The sequence below is a fragment of the Eptesicus fuscus genome, chromosome 9, assembly GCF_027574615.1.
Source record: "Eptesicus fuscus isolate TK198812 chromosome 9, DD_ASM_mEF_20220401, whole genome shotgun sequence".
NCBI classification, from domain to species: Eukaryota; Metazoa; Chordata; class Mammalia; order Chiroptera; family Vespertilionidae; genus Eptesicus; species Eptesicus fuscus.
In genome coordinates, this window is record NC_072481.1 from 31,016,887 (window position 1) to 31,034,908 (window position 18,022).

General features: G+C 39.4%; 1 protein-coding gene across 1 annotated transcript in view; it reads left to right on the forward strand.

Moving 5' to 3' along the window:
* USP24 (ubiquitin specific peptidase 24) overlaps positions 1–18,022 on the forward strand; it is a 137,176-nt gene that overhangs the window by 86,135 nt on the left and 33,019 nt on the right. The window contains exons 33-45 of the mRNA XM_008139495.3: positions 2,081–2,176; positions 2,295–2,523; positions 3,441–3,600; positions 4,307–4,462; positions 7,545–7,615; positions 8,244–8,404; positions 8,955–9,016; positions 10,330–10,521; positions 11,493–11,610; positions 13,674–13,818; positions 15,784–15,903; positions 16,294–16,419; positions 17,065–17,163. Coding sequence (XP_008137717.2) covers positions 2,081–2,176; positions 2,295–2,523; positions 3,441–3,600; positions 4,307–4,462; positions 7,545–7,615; positions 8,244–8,404; positions 8,955–9,016; positions 10,330–10,521; positions 11,493–11,610; positions 13,674–13,818; positions 15,784–15,903; positions 16,294–16,419; positions 17,065–17,163 — 1,735 coding nt within the window. The remainder of the gene's footprint in view (positions 1–2,080; positions 2,177–2,294; positions 2,524–3,440; positions 3,601–4,306; positions 4,463–7,544; positions 7,616–8,243; positions 8,405–8,954; positions 9,017–10,329; positions 10,522–11,492; positions 11,611–13,673; positions 13,819–15,783; positions 15,904–16,293; positions 16,420–17,064; positions 17,164–18,022) is intronic.

Consider the following 18,022-nt stretch of genomic DNA (forward strand, 5'->3'; position numbering starts at 1 on the left):
GGATAAGGGAGAGAAATATGTAAAGAAGGGTCACATTGAGGAATCCCAACATTGTATTGTAGACCATGGAAAAACAGGAAGTTTATAAGCCAGGAATTACCTATAATAGTTACTCTGCCTGCATTGGAGAAGAATGGAAGTAGGAAAAACCAAGTTCAGGGAGACCTGTTCAGAGCTGTGACAGTGCTTGAGAGAAGAGACAACAGGTTCTAAATTTAGGGCGGTGGTAGAATGGCATTTATGTGGTATAATAGGCAAGTCTTTATGACTAGATATATGACTGCAGTAGGAACATTTATAGAATGACCCTATGATTGTTGCTTGAGAAAGAGGATAAATGGTGAATCTCTAGTCCTTACGGGAAATAAACATGGAAGGAGATGGAGGAAACAGAGGAAGTCAAGAGAAGTTAATTTGATTGCATATGAGATCCCTGTGAGTCATGTGAAGTGGATGGTTTGGATAGGATGCTCTCGAGAGAAGTGGAGAATGGCACTAGAGATTTGGGGGAGCCATCAGTGTGTAATTGCAGCCATTGGGGCATAAGCAGTTGGCAGAGCTGAGTGGCAGGGATAAGTCTAGGAAGTAGAATCTGTAAGTGGATGTGTCTGCTTTACCATGAGTGACCTAAAGGGGGTGACATTACTGATGGGAAGGATAAGATAAAAGTTGACTTTTTTTGTTTTGGTTTTAACTTGTAGCAGATTTAATTCTCTTTGTAGGCAGACCAGAAGGGGCTGATGAAAAAGAGAAGAATAAAGATGAAAAGGGGATGATCAGTTGAGGGGCTGTGTTCTGCAGTTGAAAGGAGATTTGCGTTAGGAAGAAGTAGTCATGCCATTTCTTCCAGGAGTGAAAACCAACTTGAAGATAGTTAAAGAAAGTTCTGTTCAGAGGCCCTGAGGGGAAGAGAAATTGGGTGAAACCATGGAGAGATAAAAGGGTGGAGAACTAGAGAGAGCTGAAGAAATTCCCAAGCATGTGGAAGGCCGATTGCACACATAGTTTTATTCTTCAATATTGTAGAGATGTTCTTGCAACAGCTTAATTCAGTTTATTTGGCCAATTACAGAGCTATGGTAATAAAGGCATTTTACTTCCGGTTTATTCTTGTATGTCAGTTAATTTATGTGCCAGACATTTTTCTAAGCAATGAACAGAGCGGCAAATAGATTAGACCAAAATCCATATCCTCATGAAGCTTACTGTTCAGAGGGGGAAACAGACAATAAAGGCAGAAGCAAAGTAACAGTGTATGTCAGGTGGTTATAAGAACTGTAGAGAAAAGTAAGACAAGAAGGGATAGAGGGAATGGTCCGGGAAAGCTTTACTTGACGGGGTGACATTTTACAGACATGATGGAGGCATAAAGCGAGACCGTGCTCTACTGGGGAAAGCTGTCTACAGAGCCACTGCCCTTAGTGGGACCCACCTGATGTCTGCAGAGACCAGCAGGAGGCCAGTGTGTTTGGGGCAGAGTGAGGCAGGCAGCAGAGGGGACATGAGATTACAGAGATAGGTCAGGTTATGATAGGCTACTATGAAAATTGCCTTTTTTCTCTAGGAAATAGGAAGCCATTGGAGGATTTGTACAGAGGAGGAGTGTCATGATCTGACTTAATCTTGAAAGGATATCTCTGGTTGATCTCTTGAGACTTGATTTTGGAGGTGGAGCATTAAGAATGGAAGCAGGAAGAACAGTTGGGAAGCTTCTGCAGTAATATAGGTTGGAGTGGCCATGAAAAAACAAGCTTATTCAATACACCAATTCTGGGTATATTTTTGAATTGTTAGTTCACATTAGTGAACTCAGGCCAGTTTAGCAAGAAGGGAACTATGCAAACACTCCATGTTGGAGATCCTTCTTTGACTTCAAAGGGTCTAATTCTAAATGGATGAGAAGGATTGTAGCTATCATAAGAAGTCATTGGGATAGAGATATGTATAGTTCATTTTATATGTAAGGATCTTGTAGAAATTTTGAGTGATGGATAACATTTATTAGCAATTAAATTACAGAAATTTTCTTATGAAAGAAATAGAAGTCTTTAATATCCTGTCTTCTTTCTGTTTTTTGAAGTTTGGTTGTAAATGTCATGCAGAGGGACTCCATCCCATCAGAAGTCGACTATGAAACAAGGCAGGGAGTTTATTCTATCTGTCTACAACTCGCAAGGTATGTCAGTATGTTGTGTTAGTCTCACAAGGCAATACTCGACTTTACTTTTCTCACCGATTCAATCATTTTAAGTAGTATGAGTTTGAATAAGTCTATCTTTTTATTTCCTTTAAAGATTTTTACTTGTTGGACAAACAATGCCCACTTTATTAGATGAAGACATCGCCAAAGATGGTATAGAGGCACTTTCTTCTCGCCCATTCCGAAATGTTAGCCGGCAGACCAGCAGGCAGATGTCCCTATGTGGTACCCCAGAAAAGTCGTCCTACCGACAGTTGTCAGTGTCTGATAGGTCTTCTATTAGGGTGGAGGAAATCATCCCTGCTGCACGAGTTGCAATACAAGTAAGTGATTTGTGTATTCAAGAATTATTAAGTACCTCCTGTTTAGAAACAACTGGTTGGGGGGAAGGACCATTTGGATATCCTATATAATAAAAGGGTAATATGCAAATTGACGAATGGTGGAATGACAGGTCACTGACGCGCACTGACTGTGGGGAGTGGGCCTAAGCTGTCAGTCAGACATCCCCCGAGAGCTCCCAGTCTGCTAAAGGGCACAGGACGGGCTGAGCCCCCCTCCCCCAGTGCACAAATGTCATGCACCAGGCCTCTAGTATTGAATATTGACATGAATATTAGCTTAAATGAATTTATGGTAAGAAAGAGACCACTCGTGGAAATACTGTAATTCAAGGTGGAAAATGTCAAGTGTTATAAGAAAACTACAAAGGCAAAACATTCTATGGGCCTTTAGAGGAAGTGGAATAATTACCTTCACCTCTGGCCATCATGGATGATTTTATGTAGGAGGTGGCATTTAAGGTAGGCCTTGAAGAATAGATTAGGATTAGATATGTAGAGCAAAGTATGGAGAGTTGGAGAGAGGAGAGTTGTTCCAGAAAAAAGGAGGGCGTGAGCAAAGTTAGAGAAAACCAGAGCCTTATGGGGGGTGGGGGTGAGGGGTCACACGGCAGTTCACACAGGCCAAAATGCGTTGTGGGGCAGGGGGGAAATGGTGAAAACCAAACTGTTGACAGGTAATTTAAAGCCAGAGCGTGGAGATCATAGTCCTTGATTACAGGTAGCAGAGAGATATTGAAAGTCTTTGAACAGCATGGAAGCATTAAAAAGATGGTCCTCTAGGTGATCTTGGGGGGAAAGAATCTCACAAACTGAGACCAGTAAGGTCATAGAAGCCAATGGAATGTGTTCCAGTACTGCCTTTTCTCACAACAAACACTTTTTCCATACATCTTTAGACAATGGAAGTAAATGATTTCACTTCCACTGTGGCTTGTTTCATGAGACTGTCGTGGGCTGCTGCTGCAGGACGACTTGACCTCGTTGGGAGTAGCCAACCAATAAAAGAAAGTAATTCTCTGTTTCCTGCTGGAATTCGAAACAGGCTCAGCAGTTCAGGTACTGATTAAAAAAGAATAAAGTAATTAGAGCATTGGGCAAGAAATAGCTGTAAGAATCATTTCTGTATAGGTTGCACATTCCTATATGTATGTCATACTTCATTTAAGAAAAATAATAAACACAGAGTTAGTGGGGACACTAAGTCAAACAGTTTTTATCTTGCTCAGTGTAAAATGTCATGAGGCCAGTAACTGTATCTGTAATAAAAATTTGTCTAGGATTCCTACATAGAAAAGTCATTTTCTTGGTTCAGCCACTTATTTCTATTAGACCTTTATAAGTAGCTTTACTTTTCAGCTTCATTTGATTTCCCTGTTCAATCTATGAATTTGTGTATACCTCAGTATTGAAAAAAATTTAAGATGTGTGACATACGTATAATAAAGTGCAGAAATGTTAACAGGATTTTTACATATTGTAACCCATCTACATCACGATAAGGAGCATTTTTAACATCCCAGGAAGACTTCCTCAGGGCTCCAATATTGCACTGTTTTATCACCTGAAATTAGTTTGCCCCATAAACTATGTATAAAGCAGTCAGGGTCATATAAAGTGATTAAGTATCTCTTATTTCTTAGACCAAAGTGTCTTCTTGAACTATTTAATTTCACTTGAGGATTCTGGGGAACACATTAAAAGGCTTTTAGAAGATCCACTGGTCCTGTAGGACCATAGTAACCATCTGCTTGCCCCTCTCCAGGAAGCAACTGCAGCTCTGGAAGTGAAGGAGAGCCAGTCGCCCTGCACGCAGGCATCTGTGTGCGCCAGCAGTCCGTGTCCACCAAAGACTCCCTGATCGCTGGAGAGGCTCTGTCTCTCCTGGTTACCTGCCTACAGCTTCGGAGCCAGCAACTGGGTATGCAGGAGGCTTGCTTGTGATTCCTCTCCTTTAGGGAAAGGCCAGGCTTCTGTTGGGAATTATTTACATGCCTTTATAGATATAAGGTCATGTTATAGAAATGAAGAGGGGGCACATTGGCATGTGGAATAGGCAAGAATAGTGCTAGGGTAGTGAGATTTTGAGCAAGCATTTATTGAGCACCTTCTATATATAAGGTTCCATAGTGAGTGTTATAAAAAGCAGTATGTTTGCCCTCCAGGAGCTTACTGTCAAGTTGGGGAATTAAAACAACCCAAATTATAGTTCATAAACTGTAGAATTAGATATCAATAATGATTTCACTTAAAAATTATGAAATTTAAGATTTGCCCTTTTAACTTTATTGTTGGCTCTAGCAAAGTGGGGCTGTTATGAATCATACTTTTTGTGTTAGAACATTCCAAGGTTCGGTCCTACATCACTGTGGGCTCATCCATTTTCACAGCTTACAATTTCTACTATATGCTGGTACCTAAATTTGGATCTCCAGCCTGGACTACACCCCTGACATTTCCACTTGGAACTCAAATAGGCTTTCCAGACTTAGCATGTCCTGAATTGAACTATCGATCTGGCCCATATCAGCCGAGAGTTTTCCCAACTTAATTATTTAGCAGTTTTGCTCTGGCCAAAACCTTGGAGTCGTCTCAATTTTTTTTTCACACCCCACTTCTAAGCTGTCCGTACATCCTCCTTTAAACTATATCTCGATTCTACCTCTTCACTATTATTACCCTCTGATCTGCCATCATCTCTTACTTGGATCACAGCCATTGTGCCCTAACTAATCTCCCTACTTCTACCCTTGCAGTTCATTCTCCACACAGTAAGCAGAGTGGACCTTCTTAACTGTAAGTTAGATCCTATCACTCCTCTGTTTAAAACCTTGCAATGGCTTCTCAGTTCACCCTGAGTAAAAGCCAAATCTTTACTAAGGCCTTCGAGGCCAGACACACTCTACCTCCTTGATACCTGTGTGCCTTCACCTTCTCCAACTCTCCTCCTCACTGACTGACTGCTTCAACCACCCTGGCACATTCCTGCCTCAGGGCCCTTGCACTGGCTGCTCCCTCCTCCTGGTATCTTCTTCGGCCATCTATCTACATCACTCTCTTCCTCATTTCCTACAAGTCTCACTTAATGTTACTTTTTCAGTGAGACATTCTCTGACCACCTTTTAGAGAAATCACAACACTCCCCTCAAACTCCAGCACTACCTAAAACCCTCACCTTATTTTCTGCTGTGTCAGTTATCATTTTATAACAAATAATACAGTTGATTTACTTGTCATGTTGTCCTCACCCCTCCGCAACTAGGCTGTAAGCTCCATCAGGACAGATTCTTGTCCATTTTGTTCCCTACTGAATCTACAGCACCCAAACACTTCCCAGTGCATAGTAGGCCCTCAATAAATATTTATTTATTCAGGGATAAAGTCTCAAAGTTTCACTTTTAAACATTGTGCCAATACATAGGGGCTCTATTCTTCACTGTTATTACGATTCAGGCTGCCTGTTATATAGATGTGATCATTATGTATTAACTGTACCACCTAAGTTCATTATATAAGATAAACATATAGAAAAGGTTAGAGATTTGTCACATTGCAATAGTATTCAAAAGTATTTACTTTGACAAGAATGCTTTTGAAGGTTTATATATGAGAAGTGGGAATCATGACATACTTTTGAACATAGGCCATAGTACTTAGTTCAGTTTTCTTACAGTTCTTTAATTTTACAGGTATCCTAATATATATAAAAACCCAGAGTCCGTAACGACCGACCAAAGGCTCGACTGAACACCGGAAGTCAGTCCTGCAGTCAGTGCTGGGTTGCCATGGTGACCCAGCACTGACTGCCGCCAGTGCGGGCGCAGCTACCCAGCACTGACTGCCGAGGGGGCTGCAGATCAGGCCGGAGAGAGGCCTGGACAGAGAGGCAGGGTCTAATCCACAGCCTCTGTGGCAGCTGTTGATCAGCTGTTGCCTCTCTTTCTCTCCAGGCCTCCGTGGGGGATGCTGATTAAACCCGCCTCTCTGATCAGGCCCGGAGATAGGCCCGGAGACGCTGACTGACATAGAAACTGACCAATCAGAACCAAATTGGCTGGCAGGGGAGGGGAATTAAGGGCGATCAGGCAGGCAGGGGAGGGCAGTTGGGGGCAACCAGGCCAGCAGGGGAGGACATTGGGGGCGAGATCAGGCTGGCAGTGAAGGGCCGTTGAGGGTGAGATCAGGCCAGCAGGGAGGGCATTTGGGGGCAAGATCAGGCTGGCAGGGGAGGGAAGTTGGGGGCAACCACGCCTGCATGGGAGGGTAGTTGGGGGTGAGATCAGATCGGCAGGGGAGGGCTGTTGGGGGCGAGATCAGGCCAGCAGAGGCGGGCAGTTAGAGGAGATCAGGCAGGCAGAGGCAGAGGCAGTTGGGGGCGAGATCAGGCTGGCAGGGAGAGCAGTTGGGGGGCGAGATCAGGCCGACAGGGGAGGGCAGTTAGGGGTGATTAGGCAAGCAGGCAGAGGCAGTTAGGGGTGATCAGGCAGGCAGAGAGGTTAGGGGTGATCAGGCAGGCAGGCAGGTGAGCGGTTAGGAGCCAGCGGTCCCAGATTGCAAGGGGGGTGTCCGATTCGAGAGGGTGCAGGCTGGGCTGAGGGGAACACCCCCCCCTCCGGGCACGAATTTCATGCACCGGGCCACTAATTTTCAAAGAAAAATATATAACTTCTCTTCCAGCTTCTTTATCATTATTTAAGTTTGTGGTAGGGTATATTTTATAGTTCACAAGTATTACTAGTTTATCAACACAAGACATATTTATTCTGTGACTGGTATGTGCAAGGCATTGTACTAAAATGTGAAGGTACAAAAATGACCAAGATGATCCTGCTCACAGGCATTTGAGGCAGTTGTCCAATGTTCAGAATTCGATTCCATGTAGAAGAGATGAATTTCTGTTACAGTTAAGCTTAAGAAATTATTCAGAATTTATGAAATTTTGAAAATATATTTCCTAACTTAATGTCCCCCCTACCCCCAATTCTCCTTATTCTTATCATTAGCATCTTTCTATAACTTGCCCTGTGTTGCTGATTTTATCATCGATATTCTGCTTGGATCGCCAAGTGCTGAGGTAAGGATTGTTCACATTACTTCATAAAAAAACCCCTTTGGTCCTCTTCTGTCTTTGGCTCTCTGGGTACCTGTAACATTGTAGAGAATACAGAAGAAATGGCATTTTGTCCTCTCAGGGAATCATACTAAGTGACCGTTTGGACTGCCTGCCCTCCTTTCTATTCCATATCCCTAAAAAAGTTAAGAGACTAGTCCTAAAATTAATTTTTGTTTATTACAAACAAAATATTACAGCCAATGTTCAACACCCATAGCTGGCAAAGACAGCTGGCATTAAGCATCAACATGTTGGTCAAAATCAAGACCAACTTCAAGCCATGAACTTTCACTAGATTTTGTAATTCTGATTGTCTTACATGACCTTGAAAATTAACTTTTCTTATTTTCATTTATATTAAGTTATAAATCTATTGATTAGAATAGAATAATGGAATGGTTTGGGAAATCAGTTCCCAGAACACACTTGTTTTTAATCCTGGTTTAATCAATGTAAACTTTACCATTAATGATTGAAATACTTGGACTCTTAAAGTATCCTTCAAAGTGTAGACTTTGAAGGAGAATCATTTTTGAAGCATTCTTTAAGAGTTGGATGATGGATGTTCTTTGCTACTAATTAATTCCAGATTCGCCGTGTTGCCTGTGATCAACTGTATACTCTTAGTCAAACAGATACTTCAACTCATCCAGATGTACAGAAGCCAAATCAGTTTCTTCTAGGCGTGATTCTCACAGCTCAGCTGCCTCTCTGGTCTCCAACTAGTATTATGAGAGGAGTCAATCAGAGGTACGTGATAAAGATGAGAAAGCTCACATTATACAGAAAGAATAATGAGTTGGGTACTACTCCCATAAAGTCCACTGTGCATTACTGAGATGACAGAAGAATCTCTCCTCTCCTCTTCTAGCATTTGTGTCTGAAAGAGGGCATTTCAGTGTTTTTCCTTATTCAGGACTGGAGAGTTAGAATAATACCAGGCTTTCTTCTCCTGTCACCCCCAGTTCCCACCTCCACCTTACCTGGTTGGTAAGAGCCTGAAACAATTCAAACCAGATCACTGTAAAGGTCACATTGCTCATGTCCTCTTGAGTGTCACATTCTCAGCTCAGCATACTTCACAACTCCTATGTGTATCTGTATTGTTAAAATCATTGGTGTGCCTCTTGCTAAAATATTGAAGTTGAATTAATGTAAAAGTAGTTATTTTATGCTAGAAAAAGTCTCATTCAATTGTTTTTATGAACTTCTTATAATAAGGAAAATTATTTTTATTTTGAAATCAGCCTCTTTTCTATTGGTTAATTATTATTTTTAATAATTGAAATCTGTTTTTTAGACTATTATCTCAATGTATGGAGTATTTTGATCTGAGGTGCCAATTATTAGATGATTTGACAAGTAAGTAAATGTCTAACTTTGATTTGTATGGGGGGAGTAGATTCGAGGGGGTGGGAAGGAAAAAAAAGAAAGCCAAATGGACATTTCTAATTCTGACTTAATATATCTAGATGTAAGTGAGATTATAATTATCATTTGAAGTTGAATTTTGTTTTCCTGAAAATAGCATGTAAACCCCATGTGCCAGTTTTCTATTATGTGTCCAACTATTATATGCTGAGAAAATCTGTTGGTTTTAAAAATTGTCAAAGGCGCTTATACTTTAATTACACTGATGGAGCTATTAAGAAGTCTTTCTAGTATAGTCCATTCTGATCATTTTTCAAAAGTTGATTATTGAAAGAAAGAGGGAATGTCTATTGAGATGTGTTGGGAATAATAGAAGTGAGTGACAGAAGTAGACAGGATTTGTATCTGGTGCCAGTCCAGCTCTGGCTGACCCTGAAGTATCCCTTTTTACCTCCTCATCTGGGACCCTGCTTGCTTGTGGCTTATAGTGCAGGGAAAGTAGAGCATAATCACTCCTCCTCTCCTACCCAATCCCAACTTCCAGTATGGAATCTTGTTTTAAATCCTTGTTTGGAGGCGAAGTGAAATATGCTTCATATGAGCAGGTCTCTGGAGTTTGGCGCATTGTTTGGAATCCTGAACTCTGCTACTCTGCTGTTGACCTCACTCGTTTGCAGAACTCTGCCCCCTATAAGCATAGGTAACACTGTGGGAGCATTGGCTCTCCTCATACCCTTCCAGCTCCTTCCTACCAAACCAGGAGCCTCTTTTAAACAAGGATTGTCTCTTTCATCTTATATCCCCAGCTTGTAGCATAGTGACCTACAGAGGAAGCACTCAACATATGACTGAGAGTGAGTGAAGGAAGGAACGAATATGCATGAGCTGTCATAGTCCTGTGGGTAGTAGCTATAGCCTGCGATTTATTTGTTTATTTTTTTAAAATATATTTTATTGATTTTTTACAGAGAGGAAGGGAGAGGGATAGAGAGTTAGAAACTTCGATGAGAGAGAAACATCGATCAGCTGCCTCCTGCACACCTCCTACTGGGGATGTGCCCACAACCAAGGTACATGCCCTTGACCGGAATCGAACCCGGGACCCTTCAGTCTGCAGGCCAATGCTCTATCCACTGAGCCAAACCGGTCAGGGCTAGCCTGCGATTTATTAATGACAGGGCTTGTTTGTTTTTTGAGTTTGATGAAGTGAAAGATTGGGACGTCTCTCTGCTTACTTTAATTCAGGATTTTGACTCCGTGAACGGAAATACTTGTAAGAAATTGATTTTTATTTTTTTTCTTAGCTTCAGAAATGGAGCAGTTAAGAATCAGCCCGGCTACCATGCTTGAAGATGAGATTACTTGGCTGGATAACTTTGAACCTAACCGCACAGCTGAGTGTGAGACCAGTGAAGCAGACAACATCTTATTGGCAGGACACTTACGGCTCATTAAGACCCTTCTTTCACTCTGTGGGGCAGAAAAAGAAATGCTTGGTAATTATTGCTTCATCTTGTCATGTGACAGAATACCTCATTTTCAGTCCCTGCCATAGCATTGTGTGTAATTTGGAAAATAAGATAGGTGCTAAGTGTTGCATAGAAAATTGGCCCTTCAGGCAATAGGAGATTGTCTGGCTTAATGCCTAACAAATTTAAGGTATATCTTACGTGTGTCACTAAACTACATAGGGAATTTTATAGTGTTCAAGAGGGTTGGATCACATAACTTCTTAATACCAAGTAAAAATTATAATTCAAAGTAGGTTTATCTCTTTTTGCTGTTAGGTACTTTATAAAATATAATCTGTTGTATACCTTACTTCTTTTAAGAGTAATTTTCTTCTAGGGAGGCAGCCCCCAACCACTACCCCTAGAAGATGTATGAGTCTCCTGAGTTACATATGTAATTTGTACAAACATATTAAGTATTATAATTTATTCAGGAAACAAATCAAAACATTAATTTTCACATTTATCACACAAACTAAGCTCTATAAAAAAAAAATCTTTTTAGCTACTGGGGATACATAGAAAAGAGTGATTCTAAACCAGGGTGAGAAGGGCAAATTATTTTTACCTAATGAAGGCAAGATTTTAAAAGTTTCAAAACCCTTTAAGGGGATTCCCTATGCCCAAAGTTAGAATTATTTACTCAAACCATCTACGTTGTGGTGTACTTGGCATTTGTGTGTTTCTAAAGTGAAAGTTTGACTCCTTTCACGCTGTTGTAAGTTCATAAAGGAAGGTACCCTCGCTTGTCTCTCTTTGTATCCGCTACCCTGACCCTACCAGCCATCCCCACCTCTCTACCCCAAGAGCTTTGCCAAAAATTAAGCATTAAACTAAACTGAATGCCCTGCTATTGGGTGGCTTAGGTGCCTTTGCCTTTGATATGAAGTGCAAGACAGGATCTTTGAATTAAAATATGTGTTCATCCTCAACATGAATATTATGCTCTATTCCAGGTTCATCACTCATTAAACCATTGTTAGATGACTTCCTTTTCCGAGCTTCTAGAATTATTTTAAATAGTCATTCTCCAGCTGGCAGTGCCGCCATCAGTCAACAGGACTTTCATCCAAAGTATGGAAAATGCACGTTGTGTTCAGTTTTGGTAAAAATTCTAATTCAAAACATTAGTCCAAAAAGATTTTCTTAACTTGGAGTTTGTCTTCTATCTTGTGAGTGTGCATAGCTTATAAGATATTATCCACTATACAAAGAAATGCATGTAAAGAGACTTAGGATAAAGCCTGCCTGGCACATAGTACATGCTGAGCAAGTATGCTGGTACCATTATTTTCATCGAAAGAGAATAAGTAATAACGTGGTTAATTTGGTCAGTAACAAATTCCAAGGGAAACTGAATTTGTCAGAATTTAGTCCAAAGTGAAAGTCACTAGGTTCTGAGTCTTGAGGGTTTCTTCTTTAAGAAAACTGTAGGTGCTTTAGTGCATGAACCTTAAGGTTTGCTGAGTAGTGACTGTTCCTGATAATTAAAACTGTTAGTGATTGATTACAGCGGTAATTTTAGAATCAACTTTTGTATTAGTTTCTGTGGGTAGAAATGTGGAAGTTCCTTTTGAAATGCTAACCCTATGTGGGTGATGATTATACTCTTAAAGATAGGAGGTTATTTGCTCTGAATCTAACTTTGTTCTATTCTCATGAAAACAGAGTTAATTGAGTAATCCTGAGGAAACTGAAGATTTGACATTTAACCAGTGGGAAAAATTCCCACATAATTCAGTGGTTAATGAAATGGGCAGGGCATAATCAACATTTTATGGAATCCTAAAGGAATCTTATGTGGGAATATTTCTCTACTTAGAGATCCCTTGTTAGCATAATGTGTTTTAGGTAAGAAGCCTTCATTAGGACTCTTGGAGTGTCCCTCAGGATTGAATGACTCCAATCTTTAGGCCTGCCCAACCTGTGCTAGGAGATTTGGTGCTAACTCCATGGGAGTCTTTTATTAAAGCAGTAGAAATAGATGAGTACATTAATTTCTAGTGAACAGAGGAAATAAATTTTCAATTTTACAGAAATTTTTATTCATGAATTCTTCACTTTATTAAAAGTAAAACCTTCATCCACACGAGTTATTTTTTTAATCATATATAGTGCCTTGAATAGAAAAGGAAACATTTTGTTTCATCTTTCCTCAGTGCACCGAATGGTGTTCATTTATCACAATTGCTCCCAGCGTTTTCCCACCTTTCCATAAAGCCAGAAAGAGATTTAAAATACACAGAAACTCTTTTCACAGTAATGCCATTTTCATATCACACTAACAGCAAAAGAACTTCTTAATATTTAGGCTGTGTATGTGGTGCCTCTTATTCATTCTTTACTTGTCCTGTGCAACCCAGAAGTCCATGGCCATTGTCCTCAGTGGCTGGCTCAGTGCTGATCTGAAAGCCTCACAGCCCCCTCTTGAGCACATCTTCTACACTCCCCTTCCTAAGTGTTTCTTTCAGGGGTTGGATGTCCTCTTTTCTGTGTATCCTTCCTAACCTGTGGTCATAGTATTGCAAGGTTGGCATAGGTGAGAGTGAGAAATTACTATTTATCCCCGAAGTTATAATCATTAAAGGTGAGCAGTTTAAACATATTGATTGAGCAAATTATCTATTTTTGTCTCCATTTTTTCTGCTAAATGGAAAGTTGATTAGTTGATATTTTAGCTGTAGGCACATATAAAATGTTTATGAGCATCTATTCTGATTTGCATAGCTTTCTTTTTCTGCCCTTTAGATATTTGAATTTCAGGATGATAGTTACAGAAACTTTTCTTGCTATCTACTTTAATTGAAAGATAGTTATTTCCATGTTGTGATTTTGGTAAAATTTTCAGACTATCCTCTGTTTTTACTGATATATCCCATAGATAAGAATACTCAGGAATCATATGTGACAGATTTTGCTACTTCATCATCAGCCCACGAAGATATTTAGCCCTAAACCATATTCATCCCTCCAGTAGTTCATGGCCTCTGCCTTTGTTAAGTCAGCACTACCCACTAGATTTACTAGAGTTCTGCCAGCAGACCTGACTTAACCTAACTCTTTGGGGAATTGCAGCTCTTGTACTTTCATTGTAAAAATTGACTTGGACTAATGGACTTGTGTCTTTTATTTTTCAGGTGTAGTACAGTGAATAGCCGATTAGCAGCCTATGAAGTCCTTGTAATGTTGGCTGATAGCTCACCTTCAAATCTTCAAATTATTACAAAAGAACTACTTTCTATGCATCATCAGCCGGACCCTGCTCTTACCAAGGAGTTTGATGTACGTTTTCTAGACCTTGGTGCACTTAATTTTTTAAAGAGTGGTCTCCTAAACATAGAATTTTTAAAACTATGTTTTCATTTTTCTAATCACAAAGAAAGTCAGTATTATTCTTTTACTTAACATGTTTATATACTCAAGTCAACTATAATCTATGATGTATTACTAAATGGTACCCTTTTAATTAATTAAAGAGGATACATTTTCAAGTCAGTTAATAATAATTCTCTCAGTAAAAAGTAGCATTTCAACCTATTTCTTGAGTACATTTATGCTTGGCAAGACACTAGAGATAAATAAGCATTGGCTCTGTCATACTGCAGTCTTTGTTCAGTTAAATTCAACTAAGATTGATTGAGTTTACTATTTGCTAAGAGGTGTGTTGGGCTTTTGGAGCTCAAAACTAAAGATTGATCCCAGCCCTCAAGGTCAGTGTATAATGGAAGAGACAGACCCATAAGCAGATAATTTCAATATAATGGGATCAAATTTAAGATAGAGGTATGTTTGGAACACTCTACTAACAGAGAGACACTTTACCACCAGGTGGTGGTGTTTTGGAAGACTTCTTAGAAAACGTGAAATGTAAAATAGAGCCTTAAAGACTGTGAGCCCATTGAAGCAAGGTGGCAGGATCATTCCAGCTGTGGGCAAACCTGTGGAGCCCTGGAGCAGCACATTATATGTTGGGATTGCAAGAGGGAAGCAAGTTGGGGTGCCCTGGAGTACCACACCAGGAGTGGGAAGGCACTTGTACAGCTGCTTGTACATTCTCCACTAACATCACAGTCATTTGAGCTGAGTGTTATGAAACATACAGTGTAGGCAGGAAAGAAAGTAGAAACAGGTGTTCTAAATAGAGAAAATAGCACTTGCAGAGTAAAATGTGATGCATAGTTTCACATGTATTTAATCAAATTAAAATGGAAATTTTATTATTTTCCTAAATCAGGAATTATGGCAGCATAATGAAGAATGTCTTATATAAATATTTATATTTTTAGCACTGTTATAAACTAGTTTTTCTTATTTTTTAACATTTTTTTTTAATCTATGCTTTGGACTACAGGTAAATTACAGTAATTAGATCTTAGAAATCACCCTGCTCTAAGTGTATGTTGAATGTTAATAAAACGTATGTAATATGTTCCTTTCTATTCAAAAGATCAACATGGTCTTGTCAGTTGGTTAGGTATTACATGGATACAGATACTTGTATTTGCAGATAATGTGGCTCTGGTCATGGCATTAGAATGGAGAGACTCTGCTGTAATAGCAGTTGAGAGAATGTCATTACAATACCTTTCCACTTGGAGAAGTGCCATGTCGAACTTTATCCAAGATGCCTTTTCTTGATTATTTGTGTGTAGAAAAGCACTGCACTGGGATCTAAATTATTACAAACATCTTTACGTGAAATGCTAAGGCATTTACCTATTTATTTAATTGTGTGATTATTAGAGGAAGTTGAGTAGAAGAGTGTTCCCTTCTCAGAAAGGAAGAAAAGGAATATGTGCTTTCCTTGACCATCTAGACGAGCCTGATCAGGATTCTTGCAGAGTAAACACTTCATAGAACCCTAATCCTTTTTTCTTCTTTTTCAGAGTATCGCCTCAATTTGTAAATATGTATTAGTATATTTACTTGATCAATGCCTATTTACCCTACTAGATTGTGAGCTCCTTTGAGATCAGGGGACATTTGAGCTCTCTCTCGGATCCTGGCATAGTTTCTGGCTTATATGCTGTGTACTTTATGAACTAAAAAGAAACATTGAGATGATAGTATATTTATAATTGCGTCAGCATCTGCAGAGCTACTTCATGAATACAGGTTTTGCTGGCTTGATTCACAGTACGCTGGATGGATAAATCTGAGTATATCTCTTTCCCATTTATATTAGAGCTATGAGGACGTGTGCTGATGCAGACACTAATTCTCTCCTGTTTCTCCTCTCCTTCCTAGTACCTCCCCCCAGTGGACAGCAGGTCCAGTGCAGGGTTTGTGGGCCTGAGGAATGGTGGCGCCACATGTTACATGAACGCCGTCTTCCAGCAGCTGTACATGCAGCCTGGTCTCCCTGAGGTGATTTCCTTCCTCTTTCCTGTTTGTTGAATGTGTACATTGCCTGAAAATTGCTCCACATTCATATCGATGTGCGATTTGGAATTTACTAAAATTAGAATACTTAAGGATTCTTCAGTGGCTCCTGAAATAATGCTAGAGTAGTTGTGCATTTTTATACATCTGCTGCAGTAATATATTGCCTGTTTGACAGATGGATTTGACCTAATGTGATATTTGAACTCCTAAGTTATTTAAGTTGCTAACATTTTTAGTATTTTAGAAATATTTTTACAGTCACATTCAAACACGTAGCATCTAAAAGAACAATGTATGTACTTGCACGTACATAAGTCAAGGTTATCTGTAAAACAGTTAAGTATTTCTAACTTTATACTTTGTGTCTTTCAGGCGTTACTTTCAGTGGATGACGACACTGACAATCCAGATGATAGTGTATTCTACCAAGTGCAGTCTCTGTTTGGGCATTTGATGGAAAGCAAGCTGCAGTATTACGTACCTGAGAACTTTTGGAAGGTATTTCACCAGTAACTCTAGATTTAAAGATGTTGACTATTTGGAGCTTGGCTACATTCTTTCTCTAGTGATAGTTGTCTCTTGTCTTTATTAATTCTAGATTAATCCCATTGCCAGAACCTACAGAAGAGTTGTCTATACCATTCTGGAAATTGGTCCTTGATTTCAAGTTATTAGAATGTTAGAATAGTCATTTGTAATTTGTAGGGATTTGCTAATCTTAATTACTTTGGATATTTCTCATGATTCTTATTTTAGCTGTTTGAAGTATTTGTTCAACTCATTCCTCAGCACCTATGCCAATTTCACTAATGCCTCTAAATAAAGAACATGCTTTTTTAACATCGCTTTTCTGTGTTTCACGGAAGGAGTAGCTTGTACTTTCAATTTGTAAGAGAGAAACTCTCTGTTCATGACCTTGGCTCTCATCCTGTGGTTTCATAGACTTGTTAGGATTGCAAAGGAACCAGAGAAAAGCATGAGTGGCTGAACACAATCTCATTTCACTTCAGTAAAAACATTTGCATCCTAATAGTGAACTTAGTTTTTAGAAGTATTAAATGCTCTTTTACATCCTTTTTTTTTTTAAATCATATTCAGAAGTTGCTACTTTTCCTTTAATGACATTTAATTCTTGTTACGTAGATTTTCAAAATGTGGAACAAAGAACTTTATGTGAGAGAACAACAGGATGCATATGAGTTCTTCACTAGCCTCATTGATCAGATGGATGAATATCTCAAGGTAGACAAAGTTTTATTTTCCCTAAACCCCCTCAAAGTAGTATAAGAGCAGTGTTTTAGGATTTGGGACTGCTGTGAAACTGACAAATCAGAAATTGATCATCTTGCATACAACAACTATATGTCATTTCTTCTGGGTTTGAACATCAAAATATATACACAGATCACTAAAATATATAGATTTCTTCTTACTTCACTTAACACTTGATAAAATATGTGATTCCCAGTCTACACTCCATAATAATAATCATTTGTATCTGCCTACTCTTACCTGTATGCATTAAAGTAACCTGGCCTCAGAGAAGTGCTGTAAGCACTGGCGGCCCCATGCAGAGCTGTCTTGCTTTGGCAAAGGGTACAAAAGGACTAGATTAAAAGTTGTTTGTGGTGATGTTTAAACCCAAAGCTTTAAACATGTGACAAACTTCCTAAATGGTACTGCCTTCTAAGTTACAGACAGCCTCTCATTACTGCCAACATGTGCCTCTCTTCTCAGCGGTAGGCACGTTTTTAAATAACTTATAAATTTATAGCATTATCTGCAAGGAAAAAGAAAAGATTGTGGAAAGTTGGTACTGCCTTGGTGCATGGGAAAAAGGAATCAGTCTTGGAGAGTGCTGTCCTGTCAGCAACTCTGACTGACCTCTCTCCACCTTTTCTCATCACTCGTAACAGTGGATCTAATGGGTTATAATCCTTTCATTAGTTCCCCAATTAAACTGCCAGGATGACTTCTCTTTTTTGGTGGTTGCATTGACATTTGTGCTTTAGCTTAGTTAGTTCTAAATAAAATTGTGTGTAAACCTATAAATTCTAGGTGTGTCAACTGAAAATTTATTAACTTTTTATTATTCCAACAG